Here is a 22,611-nt window from a genome sequence, read left to right on the forward strand (position 1 = left end):
TTTTCTTACTTCATACATAATTACTTCTTTATAACTGACGTAATTTATAGTGAAATAATTATTCTAAATATAGTGAGTCATTCTTTTTCTTTTTTAATTACAACACTTTACTATCAACCCCTATTAGATTTGTGTGAGATATCAGTTAAGGAAAATAATAGCATTTCACTCTTGCTTTTTACAAGGAATGATCAAAACCTCCCGCAAGTTTTATTTATTTTTTATTTTTAACTCTAGGGATGTTTCGATGAATTTAAAATTTTGAGGGGAGTTTCGATTACTTTTGAAAAACAAGAGGTTTCTTTTTTGGACATTAAATCATAAACTTACTCATTCTATTAAATGCTATTTAGCATTTATTTAGAATAAAATGTGGATAAAGAGACTAATAACTAAGAATTTGTACTTTCATGCTTTTAATTTCTAAAAGAAAATAAGGGTTATTATCAAATGGATTTGCAGTGCACAAGCCTCCTTCGCTCAACTAAAAATGGAACACACTACTTTGCAAGCCAAACTCCTAGCTTATTTTGAGGTTAGATTCTCCCATAAACGTAATTTCTTTATTTTTTTTAACATAATTTCATGAAAAATTAAATATATTATCACTGAATTGCCATTCTTGTTTTCTGTTTTTGTTAACAGCTAATGGCTAAACTTGGGTCTGATTAGAGAGAGATGGGCATCATGAAGTAAGATGTAGACATAATGGTGGTTGTCTAATTAGTGGGTTTCTTCTCCGAAAAAGAAAAGGGCAATAATTTTTGTTAGTTAAGAATTTACCTTTATTTATTTGGTTGCTGTTCATTTTTCATATCCAATGTGGGGACCTATTGAAAATTTGATTTCTTATGGGCTAGAACTTGTTTCTCTTACTAATCAAGTTTTTATAATAAAGGTTGCTGATTATCAAGTGAGCCTCTCTCTCTATGATGCCTTTAAAGCTTGTAATTAATCTTCAAACTTCATGTTGGAATAAATTGTGCTTTGAGAATTTGTTCAATCTCTCTATTTCTCTTCAAGATGAATTAGTATAATGCTTTTGGTTCATGGTTTTATTTTTATTTTTTTCTTAAATGGACTTTTGTTTTGCAGTTATCTCAATCAAGTCTTTAGTTATTTCTAGGCATGCTCAATTCTTCTAGCAAAAAAAATAATCAGGGAAAATAAAGATAATCCCTAACTAAAATTAAATTGACGTAGGGGTTTCAAAAGGATTAAGGGAAGCTCCAACTCTTGTACTAATTATAAAAATTATGAAAAGGATCTTTTAATAACCCTAGTTCCCATAATAATAAAGAAATTATTTTTTATTTCTACTCTCATTTTCTTTTATGAAAATTTTATGAGTAAAAACTCATTTAATCCTTATATTTTGAAATTAATGTTTGTTTAGTCCCTACATTTTTTAAAATATCTTAAAACATCCTTATCCTTAAATTATTGACACCACTATCTTTACTTTTCGTTCCCATTGGCTTGCTTTACGATATTACTCTCTTATAATAATTTTTTTAGATATTAATGAAAAATAAAATTACTAATTTAACCCCAAAAATAAAATAAAAACAAAAAGAATATATTTTAAATTTTATGGAATACTCTGCTAAAGAGTTAATATATTATTTTTTATTAATGTCAAAAAAATTGGTAATTTATCTTTTTACCATATTAATTTTTTTAGACATGCGTGAGCTTCCATAAAAATTAATATATATTCTTCTTATTTTTATTTTATTTTTTGGATTAAATTAGTAATTTAATTTTTTTATTAATGTCCCAAAAATAAACATTATTATAAGAGGATAATATTGTAAAAGCGAATCAAATGAAACAAAAAACAAAGCATGGGTGTCAATAGTTTAGTGGCGGACATGTTTTAATATATTTTTAAGAATATAAGGACCAAACGGCCATTAATCTTATAATATAGGAATTAAACGAATTTTTACTTTTTAATTTTATTCTAAAAAAACCACAATTTTTTTGCTAAAAAAAAAATAGACGGGTGGGTAAATCAAAATTATGTTTTTATCCCATAATCTTCCTTTAAAATTTGAATTTAAGTGGCAAGCTAAATAAAACAGAGTAAAATCCAATAGGTCAGACCTCTAGGAATAGACAATAATAATTCAAATTCACAATTGTTTTCTCCCTTTTATTATGGTTTTAACTTTTAAGGTCCAAAGTTCAAGTATACCTTATAGAGAGTTCATGCACACGTTCTTTTCAAATTTGGAGGTTTGGATTTTAACAAACTAGGAAATAGAACCGCGCTTTGTACGATTTTGAAAAAGAATTTAATATTATCCTTTTTTTTCTTATTCTACTTTTAACGATTTATTCTGTTCGATTAAGAGGAAAGACTTAAAAAAATGAAAAAAAAATAAAGTAAAGCTAAAACCAAAAAGACTTTTTTAATTATTTAAAATTGCATTAGCTAAATTAACACCATAGAAATAGAAGTGCCATAGATGCACCTTGTCTAAGTCAAAACTTGGAAACCTGAGACTGATATATCACTGCGAGGCCACCTGGAGAAGGAGCAGAAGATGCATCACAGTAGCCTCTCAGTATGTTCCCTTCTTCGGCAGTGAATTCGAGAGAGGTGAGCATTGCAGGCCAGCAATTACGGGTGATAATATCAATAGCACGGCAACAATTAGGGCCAATATTAGCCTGACTATTAAGGAATAATATAATAATCTTATTTGAGCATGATTTCAGCTCCATTAACGCGTTCTAGCACTCCGTTAGGCCTCCACTAACTTCAAGTCTTGTTGCAAGATCGTAGTCTGGTTTCATATTATTGTTGAGGCGATTATTCCTGCTGGTTGCATTTGCAATATTTGCCATGATGAGGCAAGTGAGGGCCAAAATGAAAAACACATGTTTTAGAGTCATTGCTATTTTCTATTCTTTTATGTTGTGTTTATATTTATGTGGGATGTCATATTTTTTGTTGCTATTTATAAATTAAGGTGAGGCAGATGATAAGAGTGATTAAAAATATTTATAAATTATTGCTTAATTTATGATCAAGAAGGTTTCAATTAGAGAAGATAGTGAGTCTTTTGATGAACTGTTACATATTGATTGTGTAATAACAGTCAAATTAATTATGAGAAGATGAAAAGGCAAATTTGAAAGAAAATTTCTCTATTTATTAGATAATAGATAATATACAAAGACGAGAAATGGTGATGCCACATCACCTCTTATAGTCCTAACTTTATATAAATATAGGAAATAGAACCGTGTTTCGCGCAGTTTTAAAAAAAGAGTTTTGTATTGATTTTTTTTAAAGATGACGCAGTCTTATAAAACAAATTTTATTTATGAAAGTTAATTATTTTTTTGTTAACTTTAAAAATATATATTAATGTGTATAGTTAAGTGTACACAACCTTTTCATCAATAAAAATTATGCTCACACTAATCAATTCTCCATTATTCTTAATATTAACAGACTCACACATCCTACAAAGTCTAACTCTTATCATCCAACTATCTTTATCATTGTTCAACTCATGAACAAAAAGTACTCCATGAAGCACACAATACTAAAAATTTAAATAAGTTAAAAAATAAAAACACAAAAACATTTCTAAAGAGGATGTTGGTTAAATAATAAAAAAACCCAAACATAATAAATCTTAAATACTTAATGTTTATAGAGTTTAAAGAAATCAAAAGACACTAAACAAAAAGTTTCATAATTAAATATGAAATTATGGCATTAAAATTAGGCCCTATTGGCATTGGTGAGAAAAGATGAATAAACCTTCCTTCCTATATTAATTAGTTGATGTATTTTAAACCACTAAAGTTTAGTTGTTGGCTTAATAAAATAAATGAATGTTTCAAAACTTATAATTAATTATTATTAATGGTTACATATTGTTGAATTTAAATACAAAGAGGAAGAGATATGTAATCTTTTGTAATCTAAGAATTATTTTCTATTTTTAATATTTTGTAATGTAATTATTTTTTAATCTCAACCAATATATTAGATAATAGAGAATATAAAAAGATGAGAAATAATGATACCACAAATCTTAACTACTTAATATTTATAGAGTTTGAAAAAGCCAAAAGGTACTAAACAAAAGGTTGCATAATTGAATATGAGATTATGATATTAAAATTAGATTCTAATGGCATTGTTCAGGGAAGATGAAGAAACGTTCCTTCTTATATTAATTAATTAATGTATTTAAGGCACTAAAGTTTAATTATTGGCATAATAAAATAAATGAATGTTTCAAGACTTATAATTAATTATTATTAATGGTTACATATTATTGAACTTAAATAGAAAGAGGAAGACACATGTAATATTTTGTAATCTAATAATTTTTTTTTATTTTTAATATTTTGTAATGTAATTATTTTTTTAATCTCAACTAATTTATTAGATAATAGAGAATATAAGAAGATGAGAAATGGTGATGCCACATCACCTCCTCTAGTCCCAACTTCATATATATAATAGGAAATACAACCGCACTTCGTGCGGCTTTAAAAAAAGAATTTAGTATTATCTTTTTTTATTATTTTGTACTTGATGAAACTGATAAAAAATATGATTTTTTTAAAGATAACGCAGCCTTATAAAACTAATGTTATTTATGAAAGTTAATTATTTTTTATTAACATTAAAAATATATATTAATGTGTATAGTTAAATGTACACAACCTTTTTATCAATAAACATTATGTTCACACTAATCAACTCTCTATTTTTCTTAATATTAACAGACTCCCACATCTTACAAAGCCTAACCCTTATCATCCAACTATCTTTATCATCGTTTAACTCATGAAGAAAAGAGTACTCCATGAAGCACACAATACTAAAAATTTAAATAAGTCAAAAAATAAAAACACAAGAACATTTCTAAAGAGAATGTTGGTTAAATAATAAAAAAAAATCCAAACATAACAAATCTTAAATGCTTAATATTTATAGAGTTTCAAGAAGCCAAAAGACACTAAATAAAAGGTTGCATAATTAAATATGAGATTATGACATTAAAATTAAGTCATAGTGGCATTGGTGAGGGAAGATGAAGGAATCTTCCTTCCTATATTAATTAGTTGATTAATTTTAAACCACTAAAGTTTAGTTGTTAATAAAATAAATGAATGTTTCAAAACTTATAATTAATTTATTATTAATGGTTACATATTGTTAAATTTAAATAGAAAGAGTAAGAAACATGTAATCTTTTGTAATCTATTAATTATTTTCTATTTTTAATATTTTGTAATGTAATTATTTTTTAATCTCAACCAATATATTAGATAATAGAGAATATAAAAAGATGAGAAATAATAGTGCCACAAATCTTAACTACTTAATATTTATAGAGTTTGAAGAAGCCAAAAGGCACTAAACAAAAGGTTGCATAATTAAATATGAGATTATAGCATTAAAATTAGACCCTAATGGCATTGTTGAGGGAAGATGAAGGAACGTTCCTTCCTATATTAATTAATTGATATATTTAAGCCACTAAAGTTTAATTGTTGGCATAATAAAATAAATAAATGTTTCAAAATTTATAATTAATTATTATTAATGGTTACATATTATTGAATTTAAATAGAAAGAGGAAGAGACATGTAATCTTTTATAATCTAATAATAATTTTTTACTTTTAATATTTTGTAATGTAATTATTATTTTTTAATATCAACCAATTTATTGGATAATAAATAATACAAGAAGATGAGAAATAGTGATGCCACATCACCTCCTCTAGTCCCAACTTTATATATATACTAGGAAATAGAATCGCGCTTCACGCGGCTTTGAAAATATCAAATTAAAAATTAAAAATTTGATGAAATTCAAATTTCCTAAGAAATCGTTCTGATCTCTTCTCAAAAGGAAGATTAAACAAATTAATTTTGTATGTTTATTTCAATAATAATAACGATCGCACATAATAATAATAATAATAATAATAATAATAATAATAATAATAATAATAATTGGCACCTAACGACGCTGAGGCTCATGAGCATTCCACAAAATATAAGTTTCAATTGCATCGAGCCCTCCATCCTTTGCCTTCTATATAAGATCTGGCCACATTTGCTCAAATATAACGCATATAGAAATAAATCATATCAAATTTTACATATTTTTAGAATAACAATGCTGTTGAATCCAAAAATATTGCCCATAATTTTTCCTAAACATGAAAGCACACCGTTTTGAATGTGGGATCATGTTTGGCTTGTTAGGGAAAAAAATTAAAATAATATTTTCGCAGCAAAGTAGCTTTTTTTGGGTTAAAAGAAGAAGAAAATGTGAAAGTGCAAGTGATTTGAGAAATTGTAAATTAATTTTTGCATACAGTACTTGTGGACTGCTGCGAAAATATAATGAATTGCATTAAAGAAGATAACTCGTCGCTCTCCATTAATTATAATGGTAGTTGCATCATAATCAACTTGTGTTGCTGATGATGACAAACAAATGAAACTTAAATTTAGAATAAGAAGAATTAGGCCATAGTGGCATTGTTGAGGGAAGATGAAAGAACCTCTCTTCCTATGTTAATTAATTAATGTATTTTAAGCCACTAAAGTTTAATTGCTAGCATAATAAAATTTGAAGAAGCCAAAAGATACTAAATAAAAGGTTGCATAATTAAATATGAGATTATGGCATTAAAATTAGGCCATTATGGCATTGTTGAAGGAAGATGAAAGAGCCTCTCTTCCTATGTTAATTAATTGATGTATTTTAAGCTACTAAAGTTTAATTGCTAGCATAATAAAATAAATGAATGTTTCAAAAGATTTATAATTAATTATTATTCATGGTTACATATTGTTGGATTTCAATAGAAAGAGGAAGAGATATTAAAATTATTAAAATTAAACTTAGGCCCTAGTGGCATTATTGAGGGAAGATGAAAGAACCACTCTTCTTATGTTAATTAATTGATGTATTTTAAGCAACTAAAATTTAATTGCTAGCATAATAAAATAAATGAATGTTTCAAAAGACTTATAATTAATTGTTATTAATGGTTACATATTGTTAGATTTAAATAGAAAGAGGAAAGAATAATGATGCCACAAATCTTAAATATTTAATGTTTATAGAGTTTGAACAAGCCAAAAGGCACTAAACAAAAGATTGAATAATTAAGTATGGGATTGTGACATTAAAATTGGGCTCTAGTAGCATTGTTGAGGGAAGATGAAGGAACCTTCCTTTCTATATTAATTAATTGATGTATTTTAAGCCACTAAAATTTAATTATTGGCATAATGAAACAAATAAATGTTTCAAGACTTATAATTAATTATTATTAATGGTTACATATTGTTGAATTTAAATGGAAAGAGGAAAAGACATGTAATCATTTATAATCTAATAATTATTTTCTATTTTTAATATTTTGTAATGTAATTATTTTTTAATTTCAACCAATTTATTAGATAATAGAGAATATGAGAAGATTAGAAATAGTGATGCCACATCACCTCTTGTAGTTCCAACTTTATAAATATACTAGAAAATAGAACAGCGCTTCACGCGGCTTTGAAAAAAGAATTTAATATTATCATTTTTTCTTACTTTATACTTGATGAAACTGATAAAAAATATGAATTGATTTTTTTTAAAGATGATACAGCCTTATAAAAAACAAAAAAAACTATTAACCAGCAATACAAATAAAGAAGCAACGCAAGATAAAGAATAAAATGAGATAATATGTTATAGAGTGATTTTATTCATTCTAATTGTGTGTGTACAAAACAAAAAGATAAGCTCTTCTTTTATAGTTACATAATCACTCCATGAAATTAATGAAAAATTATAGATCATAATTTCTTATGAGATAGTGGGAGTTATAGGGAACCTAAAGGTTGCTAATGGGAGATAGTGGGGAAACTAAGAGATATATGTTATGAACATCTACATTTATTTTAATAAATTCATACCAATCCCTCTTGGATGTTCATTACAAAAAATATGCTTCATTTAAATATTTACATAATTGTTATTGTGTAATAACAATCAAATCAATTATGAGAAGATGAAAAGTCAAATCTAAAAGAAAATGTCTCTATTTATTAGATAATAGAGAATATATAAAGATGAGAAATGATGATGTTACATCACCTCCTCAAGTTCCAGCTTTATATAGATATATAGATATATATATATATATATATATAGATTAGTTGATGTATTTTAAGGCACTAAAGTTTAATTGCTAGCATAATAAAATTTGAAAAAGCCAAAAGGCACTCAACAAAAGGTTGCATAATTAAATATGAGATTATAGTATTAAAATTAGGCCCTAGTGGCATTGTTGAGGGAAGATGAAAGAACCTCTCTTCCAATGTTAATTAATTCATGTATTTTAAGTCACTAAAGTTTAATTGCTAGCATAATAAAATAAATGAATGTTTCAAAAGACTTATAATTAATTATTATTAATAGTTACATATTGTTGGATTTAAATAGAAAGAGGAAGAAATATGTACAAAGAATATCCACCAATATTTTAGATATTTTAAATAATAGAGAATATAAAAAGATGAGGTTGAGGGAAGATAAAAGAAACTCTCTTCCTATGTTAATTAGGTGATGTATTTTAAGGCACTAAAGTTTAATTGATAGAATAATAAATTTTGAAGAAGCCAAAAGACACTCAACAAAAGGTTGCATAATTAAATATGAGATTATGGCATTAAAATTAGGTCTTAGTGGCATTGTTGAGGGAAAATGAAAGAACCTATCTTCTTATGTTAATTAATTCATGTATTTTAAGCCACTAAAGTTTAATTGTTAGCATAATAAAATAAATAAATGTTTCAAATACTTATAATTAATTATTATTAATGATTACATATTGTTGAATTTAAATAGAAAGAGAAAAAAAGTACAAAGAATATTCATCAATATTTTAGATATTTTAGATAATAGAAAAAATAAAAAGATGAGGAATGATATATATTAATAAAGTTACTATTTATTAAATGAGTTAAATACAATCAAATTAATTATGAGAAGATGAAAAGCTAAATCTAAAAAAAAAATTCTCTATTTATTAGATAATAGAGAATATACAAAGAAGCAAAATGGTGATGCTACATCACCTCCTTAAGTCCTAACTTTATAAATGAAAAAACCTCTCTTCCTATGTTAATTAATTCATGTATTTTAAACCACTAAAGTTTAATTGCTAGCATAATAAAATAAATAAATGTTTCAAAAGACTTATAATTAATTATTATTAATGATTACATATTGTTGAATTTAAATAGAAAGAGAAAAAAAAGTATAAAGAATATTCACCAATATTTTAGATATTTTAGATAATAGAAAATATAAAAAGATGAGGAATGATATATATTAATAAAGTTACTATTTATTAAATGAGTTAAATACAATCAAATTAATTATGAGAAGATGAAAAACTAAATCTAAAAAAAAATCTCTATTTATTAGATAATAGAGAATATACAAAGTAGCAAAATGGTGATGTCACATCACCTCCTTAAGTCCTAGCTTTATATATATATATATATATATATATATATATATAGATATATATAGATAGATAGATATAGATTTTTAATATTTTGTAATGTAATTATTTTTTAATCTCAACCAATATATTAGATAATAGAAAATAAAAAAAGATGAGAAATAATGATGCCACAAATCTTAAATATTTAATGTTTATGGAGTTTGAAGAAGCCAAAAAGCACTAAACAAAAGATTGAATAATTAAATATGAGATTATGACATTAAAATTAGGCTCTAATGGCATTGTTGAGGAAAGATGAAGGAACATTCCTTCCTATATTAATTAATTGATGTATTTTAAACCACTAAAATTTAATTATTTGCATAATAAAATAAATGAATGTTTCAAAACTTATAATTAATTATTATTAATGATTACATATTGTTAAATTTAAATAGAAAGAGGAAAAGACATGTAATCATTTCTAATCTAATATTTATTTTCTATTTTAATATTTTGTAATATAATTATTTTTTAATTTCAACTAATTCATTAGATAATAGAGAATATGAAATAATGAGAAATGATGATGCCACATCACCTCTTGTAGTCCCAACTTCATATAGATATATATATATATATATATATAGATATGTAAAAGAAGGCATTGAACTGAATGTAATATTAAAAAAATTAAAAAATTTTAAATACATTATTCTTTAAAATAAAATTGACTGTAAATGAAACAAGTTTTAAGGCTGATTTATTACTATGCAATTATGTACGGACAGGATAAGGTTCCAAACAAAGGTGGGGAAAAAAACAATTCCATTAAATTATACTAATATTGTTTCCCCATTTACCCATTTATTATTTCATCCGTTACTATTTCTTCCATTCTCATTTCTCTCTGCTCTGTCTTTCATTATATCAATCAAAAAGATGATAAAATAGTTACAATCCATCTAAATTCTGAACCCAATAACACATAACATGCAATCATCCACCATTACTTTATATCAAACTCCCATTTTCCAGCCAAAATTCAGCAGTTTCCCGCCAAAAAATAACCACCACCACCAGCAGCAGCAATTTCTTGTGAGAACCAATTTGCTGATCAGTCCAAAAATGGCTTCTTCTTCTTCTTCACTTTCTGGGTATTTTCCAATTCGTTCACAGAAGGCTGATTCATTGAGCGTTGTCAATGATGAAGCAAATGGCTTTCCCACGTTGATGGATTATGTGGGCAAGGGAGGGCTCAATGTGGGGGATGATTTGGTGGTCCTGCTTACCCATCTTCATTATGCTTGCAAGAGAATTGCAGCTCTTGTGGCTTCGCCTTTCAACTCCAGCCTTGCTAAGCATATGGGTGGTTCAGCTGCTGGTGGGTCTGCTGAGTCCGGCAGGGATGTTGCTAAGCCGCTTGATATAGTCTCCGTAAGTTTGCTGTCCTGTTTTTGTCATAAATAATGCATTTATTTAATGGTAATTGGTAATTTATAGGGTTAAACTTGGATTGATTGTGTAATTTCCTAGGTCACTAGCAAGTGAGTTCCTGGACTAGTTTTGTAAATCAGGTTCGCCTCACTTAATAGATGCATTTTGGGTTTTAAACCCAAGAACAAATTTGTGATGCGCATTCTGCCTAGAGCAGATGATATCTAAGCCACTTGATGTAGTGTCTGTAAGCTTGTTGTCCTGTTAAAGTGTTAAAAATTTGGATTGATTGAAATGCTTTTCTGTGTGATTTTTCACTTCACTTTTGATGTGGAATTTGGATGGAAAATGTTTATATGTTATTTAGGGTAAGCATTTCATCATTTGAAGCTATAATAACAATCAAGCTGACCCCATTTGACAAGACCAAGTGGCTTTAAGCCTCTTTGTTTATATTCGAGCTACCGCTTCTGTTAACTGTATGGTTGTTGTAGATGAAATCTAAAAAAGCACATCCAGCACACAATTAATGGTGTGTTTCGGATTGAGGTTCTGTGCCTTTTGATTGATCACAGTTACTGTAGAGTGGAATCACTAGCTATCTGGCACAAGAACATTAGCTGAGAGATAAATGTGGACATGGTGTTGTTAGTTTGTTGTTTTCCTTTCAAATTTTAGCAGAAAGTTGTGACAAACATGCTGTTAGTCTGTTAGTTACATGTAGAGACACATAGATTTGTGGAGTCTAGGATCAGTGTGTGAACCTTAAGAATGTGATTCAATTTAATATTTTGCTTGACACCAGTTGCATAAAATATGTAAATGTGCGATGCCATTTTCCACAAAAAATGTAGAAAATTTTCTCATTGATTGTGATCTTCTACAGAATGAAATCATATTGTCCTCTCTTCGGAGTTCTGGAAAAGTTGCGGTCATGGCTTCGGAAGAAGATGATTCGCCAATTTGGATAAATGATGATGGCCCATTTGTGGTTGTTACAGATCCTCTTGATGGTTCTCATAATATAGATGCTTCCATACCCACTGGAACCATATTTGGGGTCTATAATCGCCTTGTGGAGCTAGATCATTTAGCTGACAAAGAGAAGGCACTCCTGAACTCTCTGCAGAGTGGAAGTCGGCTGGTAGCTGCTGGATATGTCCTCTATTCATCAGCCACGATACTCTGTGCTAGCTTTGGGTCAGGAACACATGCATTTACATTAGACCATTCAACAGGGGACTTTGTTCTGACACATCCAAACATAAAGATTCCTCCTCGAGGTGAGATAATAGAACTTCTTAATCTATTTCATATCAAGTCATTATGTTATGAAAGATATTGATCGACATGATTGGGCTATGTGGTCATTGTTTTGTGATCAATTGCAGTTTGTTTGATTTAACTTACAGTGTTAATTTACCATGTCTTATTAAATTGATCTTGTGAGGGAAATTATCAGATCTATTTTTTGATAAATTATAATTTCTTATGGCGCTGTATTCTTGGGGGCCTCAGCTTCCGTACTATGTATCTTTAGTTATTTTGTTGTACAGTAATCTGAATGTTTCACTTCATTAGATAAATTGCATTGGAGTTTCTGACCCATTTATAACTAAGGATGGTTGTTTCACTATTTCAGGGCAAATATACTCTGTAAATGATGCACGGTATTTTGACTGGCCTGAGGGTTTAAGGAAATATATTGATACTGTGAGACAAGGCAAAGGCAAAAACCCTAAGAAATATTCAGCCCGTTATATATGTTCTTTGGTTGCTGATTTCCATCGCACTCTGTTGTATGGCGGAGTGGCAATGAATCCGAGAGACCATCTTCGATTGGTGTATGAGGCAAATCCTCTTAGTTTCCTTGCTGAGCAAGCTGGTGGCAAAGGTTCTAATGGCAAAAGTAGGATTCTTTCAATTCAGCCGGTCCAGGTTCACCAAAGGCTGCCTCTGTTTCTTGGAAGTTCAGAAGACATGGAAGAGTTAGAGAGTTATGGAGATGTTCAACAGAAAGTGAACCCTGGGTATGAAGTTTGATCTATGTTTTGTTTATGCTCATGTTCTTGTTAGTTTCTTCAATGATATTTTTCAAGCAAGACTTAGTGAATGCACAAAATCTTTCTGGAGAAAAAGAAAATAAACTCAGATGCCAGAATTTTCAGAATGCGAAGCATGTACCATATCTATTAACAATAAGAGAATCATTTGAAGAACAACCCGAAATTTCAACAAATATTAATGTTCAAAGATCCTGTTTGCTACCTCCTAATCTCGGCCTGCTGTGAGTGTAAAAGTAATATCATTAAAAGAATACGTTTGTTGGATCTGCTTAAAAGACTCTGAATCAACGGCACCCTGTCTTTCTGTAAATGCTGGTTCTTTTGGATATGGAAGATCCCTAATTTCACTGTTAAGCATTGATACAACAGTTGACATGTTAGGTCGATCCTTAACCAATTCTTGCACACACAACAATCCCACATGTATGCATCTTATGATCATATCCAACTGAAAGCTTGATTCGGATAAAAACGGATCAACCAAAGCCAGTATTTTGTTTTCATTCCACAATTTCCAGGCCTGGAAAGACAAAACATTAATTAGTACGTATCTTAAGTATTAATAGGTAGCCAAAGAGAGAGTTGAGTTTGGTGGACATACATAGCCTAGAATTGTCAAGTCATCCTCAAAAAAACTTGTGTTCTTTCTTCCACTAACAATCTCTAATAACAATACTCCAAAGCTAAAGACATCTGATTTCTCAGAGAATCGGCCTTCCATTGCATATTCAGGAGACATGTATCCGCTGCATTTCATTGTCCAACACACATCTAGATTATGTAATAGATCATTTGATCAAGCTGAAACAATGAATTCAAAGCTGGCAAAACTACTTACAATGTCCCAACAACTCTCCCAGTGTCCGCTTGATCTTGATTGCCTCCGAAAATCTTTGCCATGCCAAAGTCCGAAATTTTTGGATTTAGTTCTTCATCCAACAAGATATTACTTGCCTTCAAATCTCTATGAATAATGCGCAATCTAGAATCCCTGTGAAGGTAAAGTAGACCTCGACTAATTCCTTCAATGATGTTGAAGCGCTTTCTCCAGTCTAAACGTTCTTTTTTGAGTGGATCTACATGTATTGCAATTGCAAAAGATGATTAAGGAGGAGAAAAAAAAATGCTAATTCACAGAACATTTTAAGCGAACGAAATGGCAAAAACTAACCAAATAGCAAAGCATCCAAACTTCTATTCGGCATGTATTCATAAATCAGCATCTTTTCTTCACCTTCAACACAGCATCCAAGAAGTCTAACAAGGTTTCGATGCTGTAGTTTAGAAATTACCATAACCTCGTTCATAAATTCTTCTAATCCTTGACCGGATGCTTTGGATAGTCTTTTCACAGCTATTTCTTGTCCATCTTTCAATCTTCCCTGTAGAATTAATAAACTCAAATCAATAACTTATGTATTATATTGAACAACTAGTTAAGCTGCAAGGAGAATTGATCAATGAACCATTACCCAGTACACTGGTCCAAAACCACCCTGCCCAAGTTTACTGCTTAACTGGAAGTTGTTAGTTGCAGTTGCTAGCTCCTCAAATTGGAATAGTGGTAAATCCTGTAGCTTGACCGTGTTCACATTTGTGGCTGATAATTTTGCAATTACTTCTGCTAATCAAGTTGTAGCTTTAGATAATTAAGATGCATAAATTAAAATTTTCACTTGCCAGTTAGTCCATCAGCTAAAATTCATTAGCACATTACCTTTACGTTTAGCTATCCACCTCCACAAAAAAAGTGTACAGATTGCAAGGGCAAACATTCCTTTAATCAACGGTGATACGAAGACATCTTTCTTGCCTTTTTCATCTGCAGATAAGTCCATTAGCTAAAAATTGTCATGATCACTCGGCTCATTGTGATTTGAAGCACACAGCATAGCGAGAGAACTAATAGGCAACATTAAACTTACCAACATCTGAATTTGCCACACGGATATAAAGATCTGTCCCTTCAAAGGGTAATCTCTGAATGTCAATTAAGTTGATGCTCCTCCATACCATGCAACCAATGCCACCATCAAAAGCATACGCTATGCAGGAGCAATTTTTCAAGCACTGGTCTCTACATTCGTCTTCGGTAGCAGGTGACGTCCACTCTGTGAAGTCAGGCACCTTCATCTTGTTTAGCTTCAAAAAACCATCTTCTTTGCCAACTTTACCAGTTATGTTTCTCCTTTCACACTGCATTTTACTCCTTCGGATGCAACCACTAGTCCAGTTTCCTCTGTTCCATTCCTCTGCGTTCTTCGGCTCAAACCCTTCCAAACAGCTGCAAATTGGCTTTTCCTGCGAATTACAAATTCCAAATGCCCCACACTTTCCGTAAACATCGCACTCAGTTCTCAGGTTCAAGAAGCCAACCTCCCAATTATCCTTCCATTTGATCCAAAATCTTTCTTCCAGAATTCCTTGTGCAGTCAAGGCGAAAAACGTCCAATCATTTGCAAACCCAAAAGTGTAGTTGTGTCTAAAAAGGTAAACAGACTTCAATTCAGGAATTCCAATAAAGATCTGACCGTTCCAGGGACCACTCCGCCAATAGGGGCGGCTATCATTCCAGACGAATATTTCAGGAATGTTTTGATGAATAAGGCCAGCTGAGAAGCTTCCAGTAGATGGATCAGAAAGGCTTTTCCATGATGTCAACTGCACTTTCTTGCCCGTTCTTTGATCGATTCTATGGTGCATCCCGGGCAAGAATGAATCAGTAGGTTCTTGGAAACTCTCCCATACGATAACTCTATTGATGTTGTCACGTAGGACAAGATTTCCAGAATCTAGAAGCTGAGCACTTGTACTATTATTGACTAAATTCGAAACGTTTGATGACCAAAGAACCTCTTTCTGTCCATTTACAAGGACAAGGTTGCCATCCTCGGATATGGTAATAATCCCGGAGGAATCTTTGAGAGGGTTGTCTCTGTTAGCAACCCATATGACAGCTTTTTCAGATGGCATGTCGTACCAAATACCCATATAGCGATAGGGAGAATCGGCAGGATTAAAAAACCCCAGCTTGAAGTTACTGCCATTTGACAAAATGGCGTCAGGATCTCTGATGAGCTGAGAAGATGTGATGCTGCTGTCTATAGCAACGGCGAAATCTAAACAAAAACAAGATAACAAGATAATAAGAAGGGCTATTGGAATCATTCTTGTGCTTGCAAGTTCCTTAAAATTGAACTTATTGCTTTCTGTTGACTAACGAGAGTGAACGCAATAAATTGCGAGTTCTGAACACATTGACTTGAGTCTGCGGCCGGAATCTAAACAACCATGGTTTCCAAATAAAAATATTCACTTTCATTGTTTCTTGGCTGGTAGAAGTTGCCTGGAAAAGAGGGCACGTTGTGGTGAAAAATCTGTCCAACGACTAGGTGTTACGGAAAGACTTTGAATGCTAAGAGTCATTTCACTCTTCTTCAGCTTTTAATCCACTAAATGATGAACCCGTTGATTTCACCAGCCAATGAAGTTGTTCTTTTCTTCATATGGGTCCAGGAATCAAATGGTAAAGTTTTCTTTCCAAATCTTTCAGATGCATGTATTTTGTGCGACACAGAATTTAGGGGAGCATTAATTTCAAAATCTGCTGCCCCTAGGGGCCCATGGACTCGAACTAACCGTCAACTCTACAAATTCTGAATAATTGAGTGAACCCATTTTGTTTTTAGTTGGTTGAATACGTACACAAAAACAGACACTTAACACCATGGCGTAGGTCTGGAATGCTAGCCAAATATCCATTATCCGATCGATAATCATAAATCATAAACTTGACGTGGGGCATTTCGCTTAATATGGAAAAAGACACTTAACAACTTTATGTATAAATGGACTAAAAATTCTAGGGTACAATTTAAAGGTAACAAGCTAAATATTGTGAAAAAATCTCCCACTCATATAAGACAAGGCATTTTGCTTAATGTGGTTTCCATGCAATTCTTGTTAAGCTTTGGACTCGGATGAAATTAGCCGCTAAAATTGGCTTGGTCAAAAACCACGAGTGTAAATGCAAAGGCAAGTAAAGCGGCAGCTGTAACATAAGCGAGAAAAAGCGAGAGAGAACAAGAAGAGACAGTGGGGTTGACTTTGAAATTAGAGACAAGGGTTTCAATTTTTAATTTAATGATCGAAAGGTGAATATGACTTTGATTTTATTTAAATTCATAGAGTAAATTCTTGGCATGGCTTTCTTTAGTTTTATTGATCTTAATTTTTGTTACATTCTCACATAGATTGTTAATTGAGATATTCACTTTTGATAACAATAAATACTAGGTTATTATTGTGAACCAAGAACAATGAAATTCTTGATGTTCTAAGTTTTTAGTATTATTTAGAGAATAGTTTGTACTGTAATCAATAGCGAACCCAATCAGTTTGATTATGGGGGCTTAGTTTAAGAAATTAATGGTGCGTTTACTTCATGGAATGAGAATGAGATTTCAATATTTACTTGGCAAAATAAATGGGAATGAGAATGTGCTGGAATGCCATTGATATGTTTATTTGGCAAAATAAATAGGAATGATGAATGAGAATGAGAATCAATTTACCAAAATGCCCATAGTATTAATAATTAATAAAAATAATTAATTTATCATTATTAACAATATTATCATTATTGTTGTTATTATTACTATTAAAAATAATATTAACAATAATTAATAATAACTAAAATAATAAAGTTAATAAAATTTCATAATAATAATTATTATTATTAATAATGACATTTAAAATAATAAAATTAATTGTGATTTGAATGAGGGTAATTTGGAAAATATGAAAACATTAGAGGGATACAAAAGTAAACATATATTCCATTCTCAATCACTCATTTTCATTCCCAACCTCCCATGGGAATGAGATTCTCATTCCTTATTCCCAAATTGTGTGGGACCCACACATTTTATTCTCATTCTCAAATTATATTTTGCCAAGTAAACATGAGTTTCATTCACATTCCTTCATTCACATTCCTCATTCCATGAAATAAACACACCATAAATTTAAATCAAGGGAACTTAATTTTTTTTATTGTTCACTTAACTCAAATTTACATTAGGAGAATTTAATCTTTTATTGTTCTTTTTTTTAATTTAAAAAGTAATAATAATAAATTTAAAAGAAATCTACATTTAGTTTTTATTCTTTTCTTTCTAATCTTAAAAAGTATAATAATAAATCCAAGGAAATATGTATAAATATCTTTTAAAAAACAATTAATGCGGTTGTAGATAGGGGTGGGCATGGGTTGGTTTGGGTTGGAATTTAAGTCAACCCAAACCAAACCATAAAAATTTGGATCCAACTCAAACCAACCCAAATATTTTTAACCCAAACCAAACCAAACTATTTGGGTTTGGTTTGAATTTTATTATCAAAATAATTTTTTTAAAATTAATAACAATTAATAATTATTATAATTTTGATATAATTAAATTTTATTAAATTTTAAATTGATATTAAAATATAAAAAAATATAGTGGATAAAAATTATAAATTTTACAATAACTTAATCCTTAAATTAAAGAATACTAGAAAATCAAAATAAAGTTTAATCACAAAAATTATTATTTCTCAATAAATAAGAACGTACACTTTAATAATAAACTTTTACAAACATGACATTAACAATTTAATAATAAATTTTGCCACTTGTTATTTATTTAATTATGCAATATTTGTTTTTATTTATCGTTTTGGTAGTTTTGCGTTATGTACTTGTAGAGATTCAAAATGAGGTCTCTAAAATTTTAAAATAGAACTCTAACCATTAAACGATAATATTTTCTTTAAATCTGGCCAAATTCTTCATATTGTCTTTTCCAAAAGGAGGTTGAGGCATTTTTGAAAGGGAAAATAATTAATCCCATTAATTATATAGCGAAAGGTTATATCATATTATAATCCCGTAATTTTTTTTATTTAGTATTTCTCATATAAAAATTTATGTTTATTTTTTTGATTTAGTATTTCTCATATAAAAATCTATGTTTATCATGGTCGATTTATTATCTTGGATTATATTAGTTTAACTTGTGCTTATTTAATTATGATATACGTTTCATTTTAATCTCATAAAGAATGAAAGAATTAGTTTTCGCTAAACTTCAAGCCGCTCTTGTAGGTTCCTTTCCCAACAATATTGACATGATAAATCTTTAAATCTTACTTTGATAATTGGAGACACTACTGCATCTCATAAATAAATTCAAAACAGCTCAGTATGAGTACTATACAATTCGGTTAATAATTGAATAACCCGCAACGAGTGCCACTCAACAACTAAAAAAGATAAATGAATCTCACAAGCAAGCCACGTATAAGAGTGTAAGGCTTCCGCCTTAGCTTTGTCAACATCATCTGAGTAGACACCATAGTTCATACCACTTAACAATGACCGACCATCATAATTAGCACTACAGCAGCATACCCAAGCTTACAAAACTTAACATCAACAGCCGCGTCTGTGTTAAGCTTAAACCACCCATGAGCAAGTGGCTGCCAAACACAAGCCGCCGAAATAGATCCAACTTTATTAGCCCTCACATTTACACCACCACCATGACCAATATTTACCCACACCCCATACGCCTGAGCCATATTACAAGCAGAATTGAGATGTAAACCTTCATATGTAGCATTTTATTCCTTGCACCCCATATTCCCCACATAACTAAAACCAGCAAATTAAGCTCACCCTTGGTTAAACACAGACAAGAAATATTCAAAAGCATTCCAAACATTTGAAAAAGAAACGGTCAGCACAATCTCTTCAAACCCTGCCAGCCCCCGCACATCCTTTGCATAGTCACGGTGAAAAGAAAGCTTGCACGATATATAGTCTCATACATCTCAAAACAGTAAAGCGTCCATAAATATGATAGTGCTTATAATATTTGATTTACCTTGATTTGGTATTTAAATTATTTTTTATTTAATTAGTAGTTAGTAGTATTACAATTGGTAATAATAAAATCATTGTATAACTTTTACTTTTTCATCTTAAAAAATAATGGTTCTACCAATAATATTAGAGATCTTAACGTTGAGTCCTAATTTGAGTCCAATCGTTATCTGTCATTTATTTATTAGATAGTAAATTTCATAATTAGTAAAATTAATATTTTGCAATCCAATAAATGAATGCCGCATTAGTTATGATTTTAAGTAGAAATATAATTATAAAGTTTTTTTTTCTACTAACAAGTACTTAGATCAGCTAGTATGGAGTTGTTCTAACTTAATCAAGGTCGGTTCGAGACTTGAAAATGCAGTTGTGTTAAATACTTATTGGGAGAGATTTGTCACTCTAATGGTCTTACTCAACTCGAATTTGAATTAGTCAGAGACCAATATAATTTTTGAATACTAAACAATTTAATACATCTAAAAAAATAAAGTTACTTTCCAAATTTTTTCGTATGCATGGACTTTGTGCAACACGAACACAGAATTTAGGTAAGCATCAATTTCAAAATCTGCTGCCACTAGGGGCCCATGGACTCGAACTAACCGTCAACTCTACAAATTCTGCATAATTGAGTGAACCCATTTTGTTTTTAGTTGGTTAAAGACGTACATAAAAACAGACACTTAACAACATGACGTGATATGGAATGCTAGCCAAGTATCCATTATCTAATCGATAATCATAAATCATCAATTTGACGTGTGGCATTTTGCTTAATATGGGAAGAGACACTTAACAACTTTATGTATTAATGGACTACAAATTCCAGGGTACGATTTAAAGGTAACAAGCTAGAAATTGTGAAAAAATATCCCACTCATACAAGATGTGTTCTTCGCCGAACTCTCTAATTCGGGCTGAAGATTGCCCACAGTGGTCTCCAAATGCACCAATCTATCCTTTGTTGACTCTTTTAGCATGTTGACTTCTGTCGTTGTGACTTTCTTCGAAATACACAACTACGCTCTTGTAAGATAGTTTCATACCGAAACTGCACAATCAATCGTCCACAAACTGATTCGTCGAGCCTAATTTGACCTCAAGCTTCCTCTGAAAAATAAAGCAAACCGTGTTGTCCAACACCACGTTGTTTCCAACCCCAAAACAAATTATGCTTTGATACCAGTTGTCATCGGGCTTTTCTCAAAATGCGTGTGGCAACCCGCGTGATGCCGCTAAGCCCCTACTTAGTCAGCCAACTCAAAACCCAGTGCAAGCGATTTTATAAGGAAGCGCGTCAACACTCGCACAAAGGATTTTACACAAGAATAAATTCTCACCAACACAAAGAACAACGGCACACACAACACTGAACACAAGTATTGTTTTTACGGAGGCACCGACCTCCAAATTTTCTATTCCGTAACAAGAAAAGCTTTACAAGATAATGCAAGTAATGTATGCACAAGACGCAAATGCTCAATCAAAACTCATGCCCCCCCCCCCCCCCCCCCTCACATACACCCCATCACTACCTATATACATGGGTTTGCAAGTGACACCCCCACTTGCTAAGATTAGGTGGCGTGAAACCCACACGCCACCTCATATCCCTCCCCAAGATTTCGACCTCCACTAAGCATGTTCAAGGGAGTTCATCACCACTCCCCCAAGGAACAAGGCAACCGCTGCCCATGACTAGAGATAAGGAAGTTGTGGGGGCGTAACCGCCGTTGCCCACTCTCCTAGTGTGTAACCGCCGCTACCCACTCTCCATGTTTTCCCCATTTCTAGTGTTCCAAGGCCATGTCTCCCACTCATGCTTGATTTTTACCCACCTCTTGGAGAATTTCGGCCAACCATGCTCCACGTCCCGTAGCCACTGTCCGCTCACAGTCTGCACACAACGCCTCTCATTTTCGCATGATCCAGCCCCCACGTGCATGCCTCACATCACTGCATGTTGGTGTGCATTCCGGCCTGCCACTAAGCCATATCTCGCAACTGACTTGCGCGCTGCTGAGCACCACGCTCATGCCCGCTCGCTCGTGCGCCCATGTCACGTCCGCTCGCGTGCTGCTATGCCTCATGCCCGGGCTCCCCTTGGCCTCATGCCCGGGCGCCCACAGTGCCACAATCTTACGAGTTGTTGTGTACGCCACCCACGCACGCTATTGTGCGCGCTGCCCAGCATTGCTTGCGCCCATGCCGTAACGTGCAGTCTTTTGCTGCGCCCCAGCTAACGCACCAGTCCCGCCTTGTTTTCGCGCTCACCACAAGCACGCCCACTTAATGCCATGGCTCGGCACAAGGCCCCCAAGCCATGTTACGACAGTTGGCCCCCATGACTCACGGTGGTGACAAACCTCCCCCACCTAAAAAGTGTGACGTCCTCGTCGACGGGGTAATCTCATTCGCCATAACCTCCCCCACACATAGCCATAACAAAGCTAATGCTTCCTTCTCCTTAGCACAAACTCGCATGCCAATGTTGGGCTCTCTACGCATCCACTGTGTCATTCCTTGGTCCCCCGAATGTTCTGCCCTTGTGGAATCATTCTTCACGCCCATGATGACTCCATGCCAATGATACACCCACCAGCCATTCTCGCTGCCGATTGTTCCCTCTTTGCTTTTCCCAAATCGTTGTGCCTGTCCAAGC

The 22,611-nt window shown here is 31.7% G+C and overlaps 2 protein-coding genes across 3 annotated transcripts; one reads left to right on the plus strand and one right to left on the minus strand.

The window, feature by feature from the left end:
• Positions 1-10,372: 10,372 nt before the first annotated feature.
• LOC102626679 (uncharacterized) lies at positions 10,373-13,216 on the plus strand. The gene is made up of 3 exons (XM_006494624.4): positions 10,373-10,949; positions 11,836-12,232; positions 12,592-13,216. Exons 1-3 carry the CDS (start codon positions 10,506-10,508, stop codon positions 12,990-12,992), a joined length of 1,242 nt encoding a protein of 413 aa, XP_006494687.2. The 5' UTR covers positions 10,373-10,505; the 3' UTR covers positions 12,993-13,216.
• On the minus strand, positions 13,082-16,495 carry LOC102626972 (G-type lectin S-receptor-like serine/threonine-protein kinase At1g11300). 2 transcript variants are annotated; one of them, XM_006494625.4, is made up of 7 exons: positions 14,941-16,495; positions 14,733-14,837; positions 14,488-14,639; positions 14,187-14,397; positions 13,854-14,091; positions 13,617-13,761; positions 13,082-13,535 (listed from the first exon to the last, which is right to left on the minus strand). In XM_006494625.4, the coding sequence occupies exons 1-7, from the start codon at positions 16,181-16,183 to the stop codon at positions 13,221-13,223; spliced, it is 2,409 nt and encodes an 802-aa protein (XP_006494688.2). In that variant the 5' UTR covers positions 16,184-16,495; the 3' UTR covers positions 13,082-13,220. The 2 variants fall into 2 exon arrangements, with proteins under 2 accessions (XP_006494688.2, XP_006494689.2); XM_006494626.4 differs by having other exon boundaries at positions 14,488-14,636; positions 14,941-16,490.
• Positions 16,496-22,611: the final 6,116 nt, after the last annotated feature.

This window comes from Citrus sinensis, chromosome 8, assembly GCF_022201045.2.
Source record: "Citrus sinensis cultivar Valencia sweet orange chromosome 8, DVS_A1.0, whole genome shotgun sequence".
In the NCBI taxonomy this organism is placed as follows: domain Eukaryota; kingdom Viridiplantae; phylum Streptophyta; class Magnoliopsida; order Sapindales; family Rutaceae; genus Citrus; species Citrus sinensis.

Bases quoted from the DNA above. Each gene is read 5' to 3' on its own strand.
- LOC102626972 (XM_006494625.4), bottom strand. From the start codon at position 16,183: ATGATTCCAATAGCCCTTCTTATTATCTTGTTATCTTGTTTTTGTTTA. The intron at 14,398-14,487 runs GTAATGGTTCAT...TTAATTCTACAG, and splicing joins GTTTTGGACCAGTGTACTGG to GGAAGATTGAAAGATGGACA. The intron at 14,092-14,186 runs GTTAGTTTTTGC...CAATACATGTAG, and splicing joins TTTGGATGCTTTGCTATTTG to ATCCACTCAAAAAAGAACGT.
- LOC102626679 (XM_006494624.4), top strand. From the start codon at position 10,506: ATGCAATCATCCACCATTACTTTATATCAAACTCCCATTTTCCAGCCA. The intron at 10,950-11,835 runs GTAAGTTTGCTG...GATCTTCTACAG, and splicing joins AGCCGCTTGATATAGTCTCC to AATGAAATCATATTGTCCTC. The intron at 12,233-12,591 runs GTGAGATAATAG...TCACTATTTCAG, and splicing joins CATAAAGATTCCTCCTCGAG to GGCAAATATACTCTGTAAAT.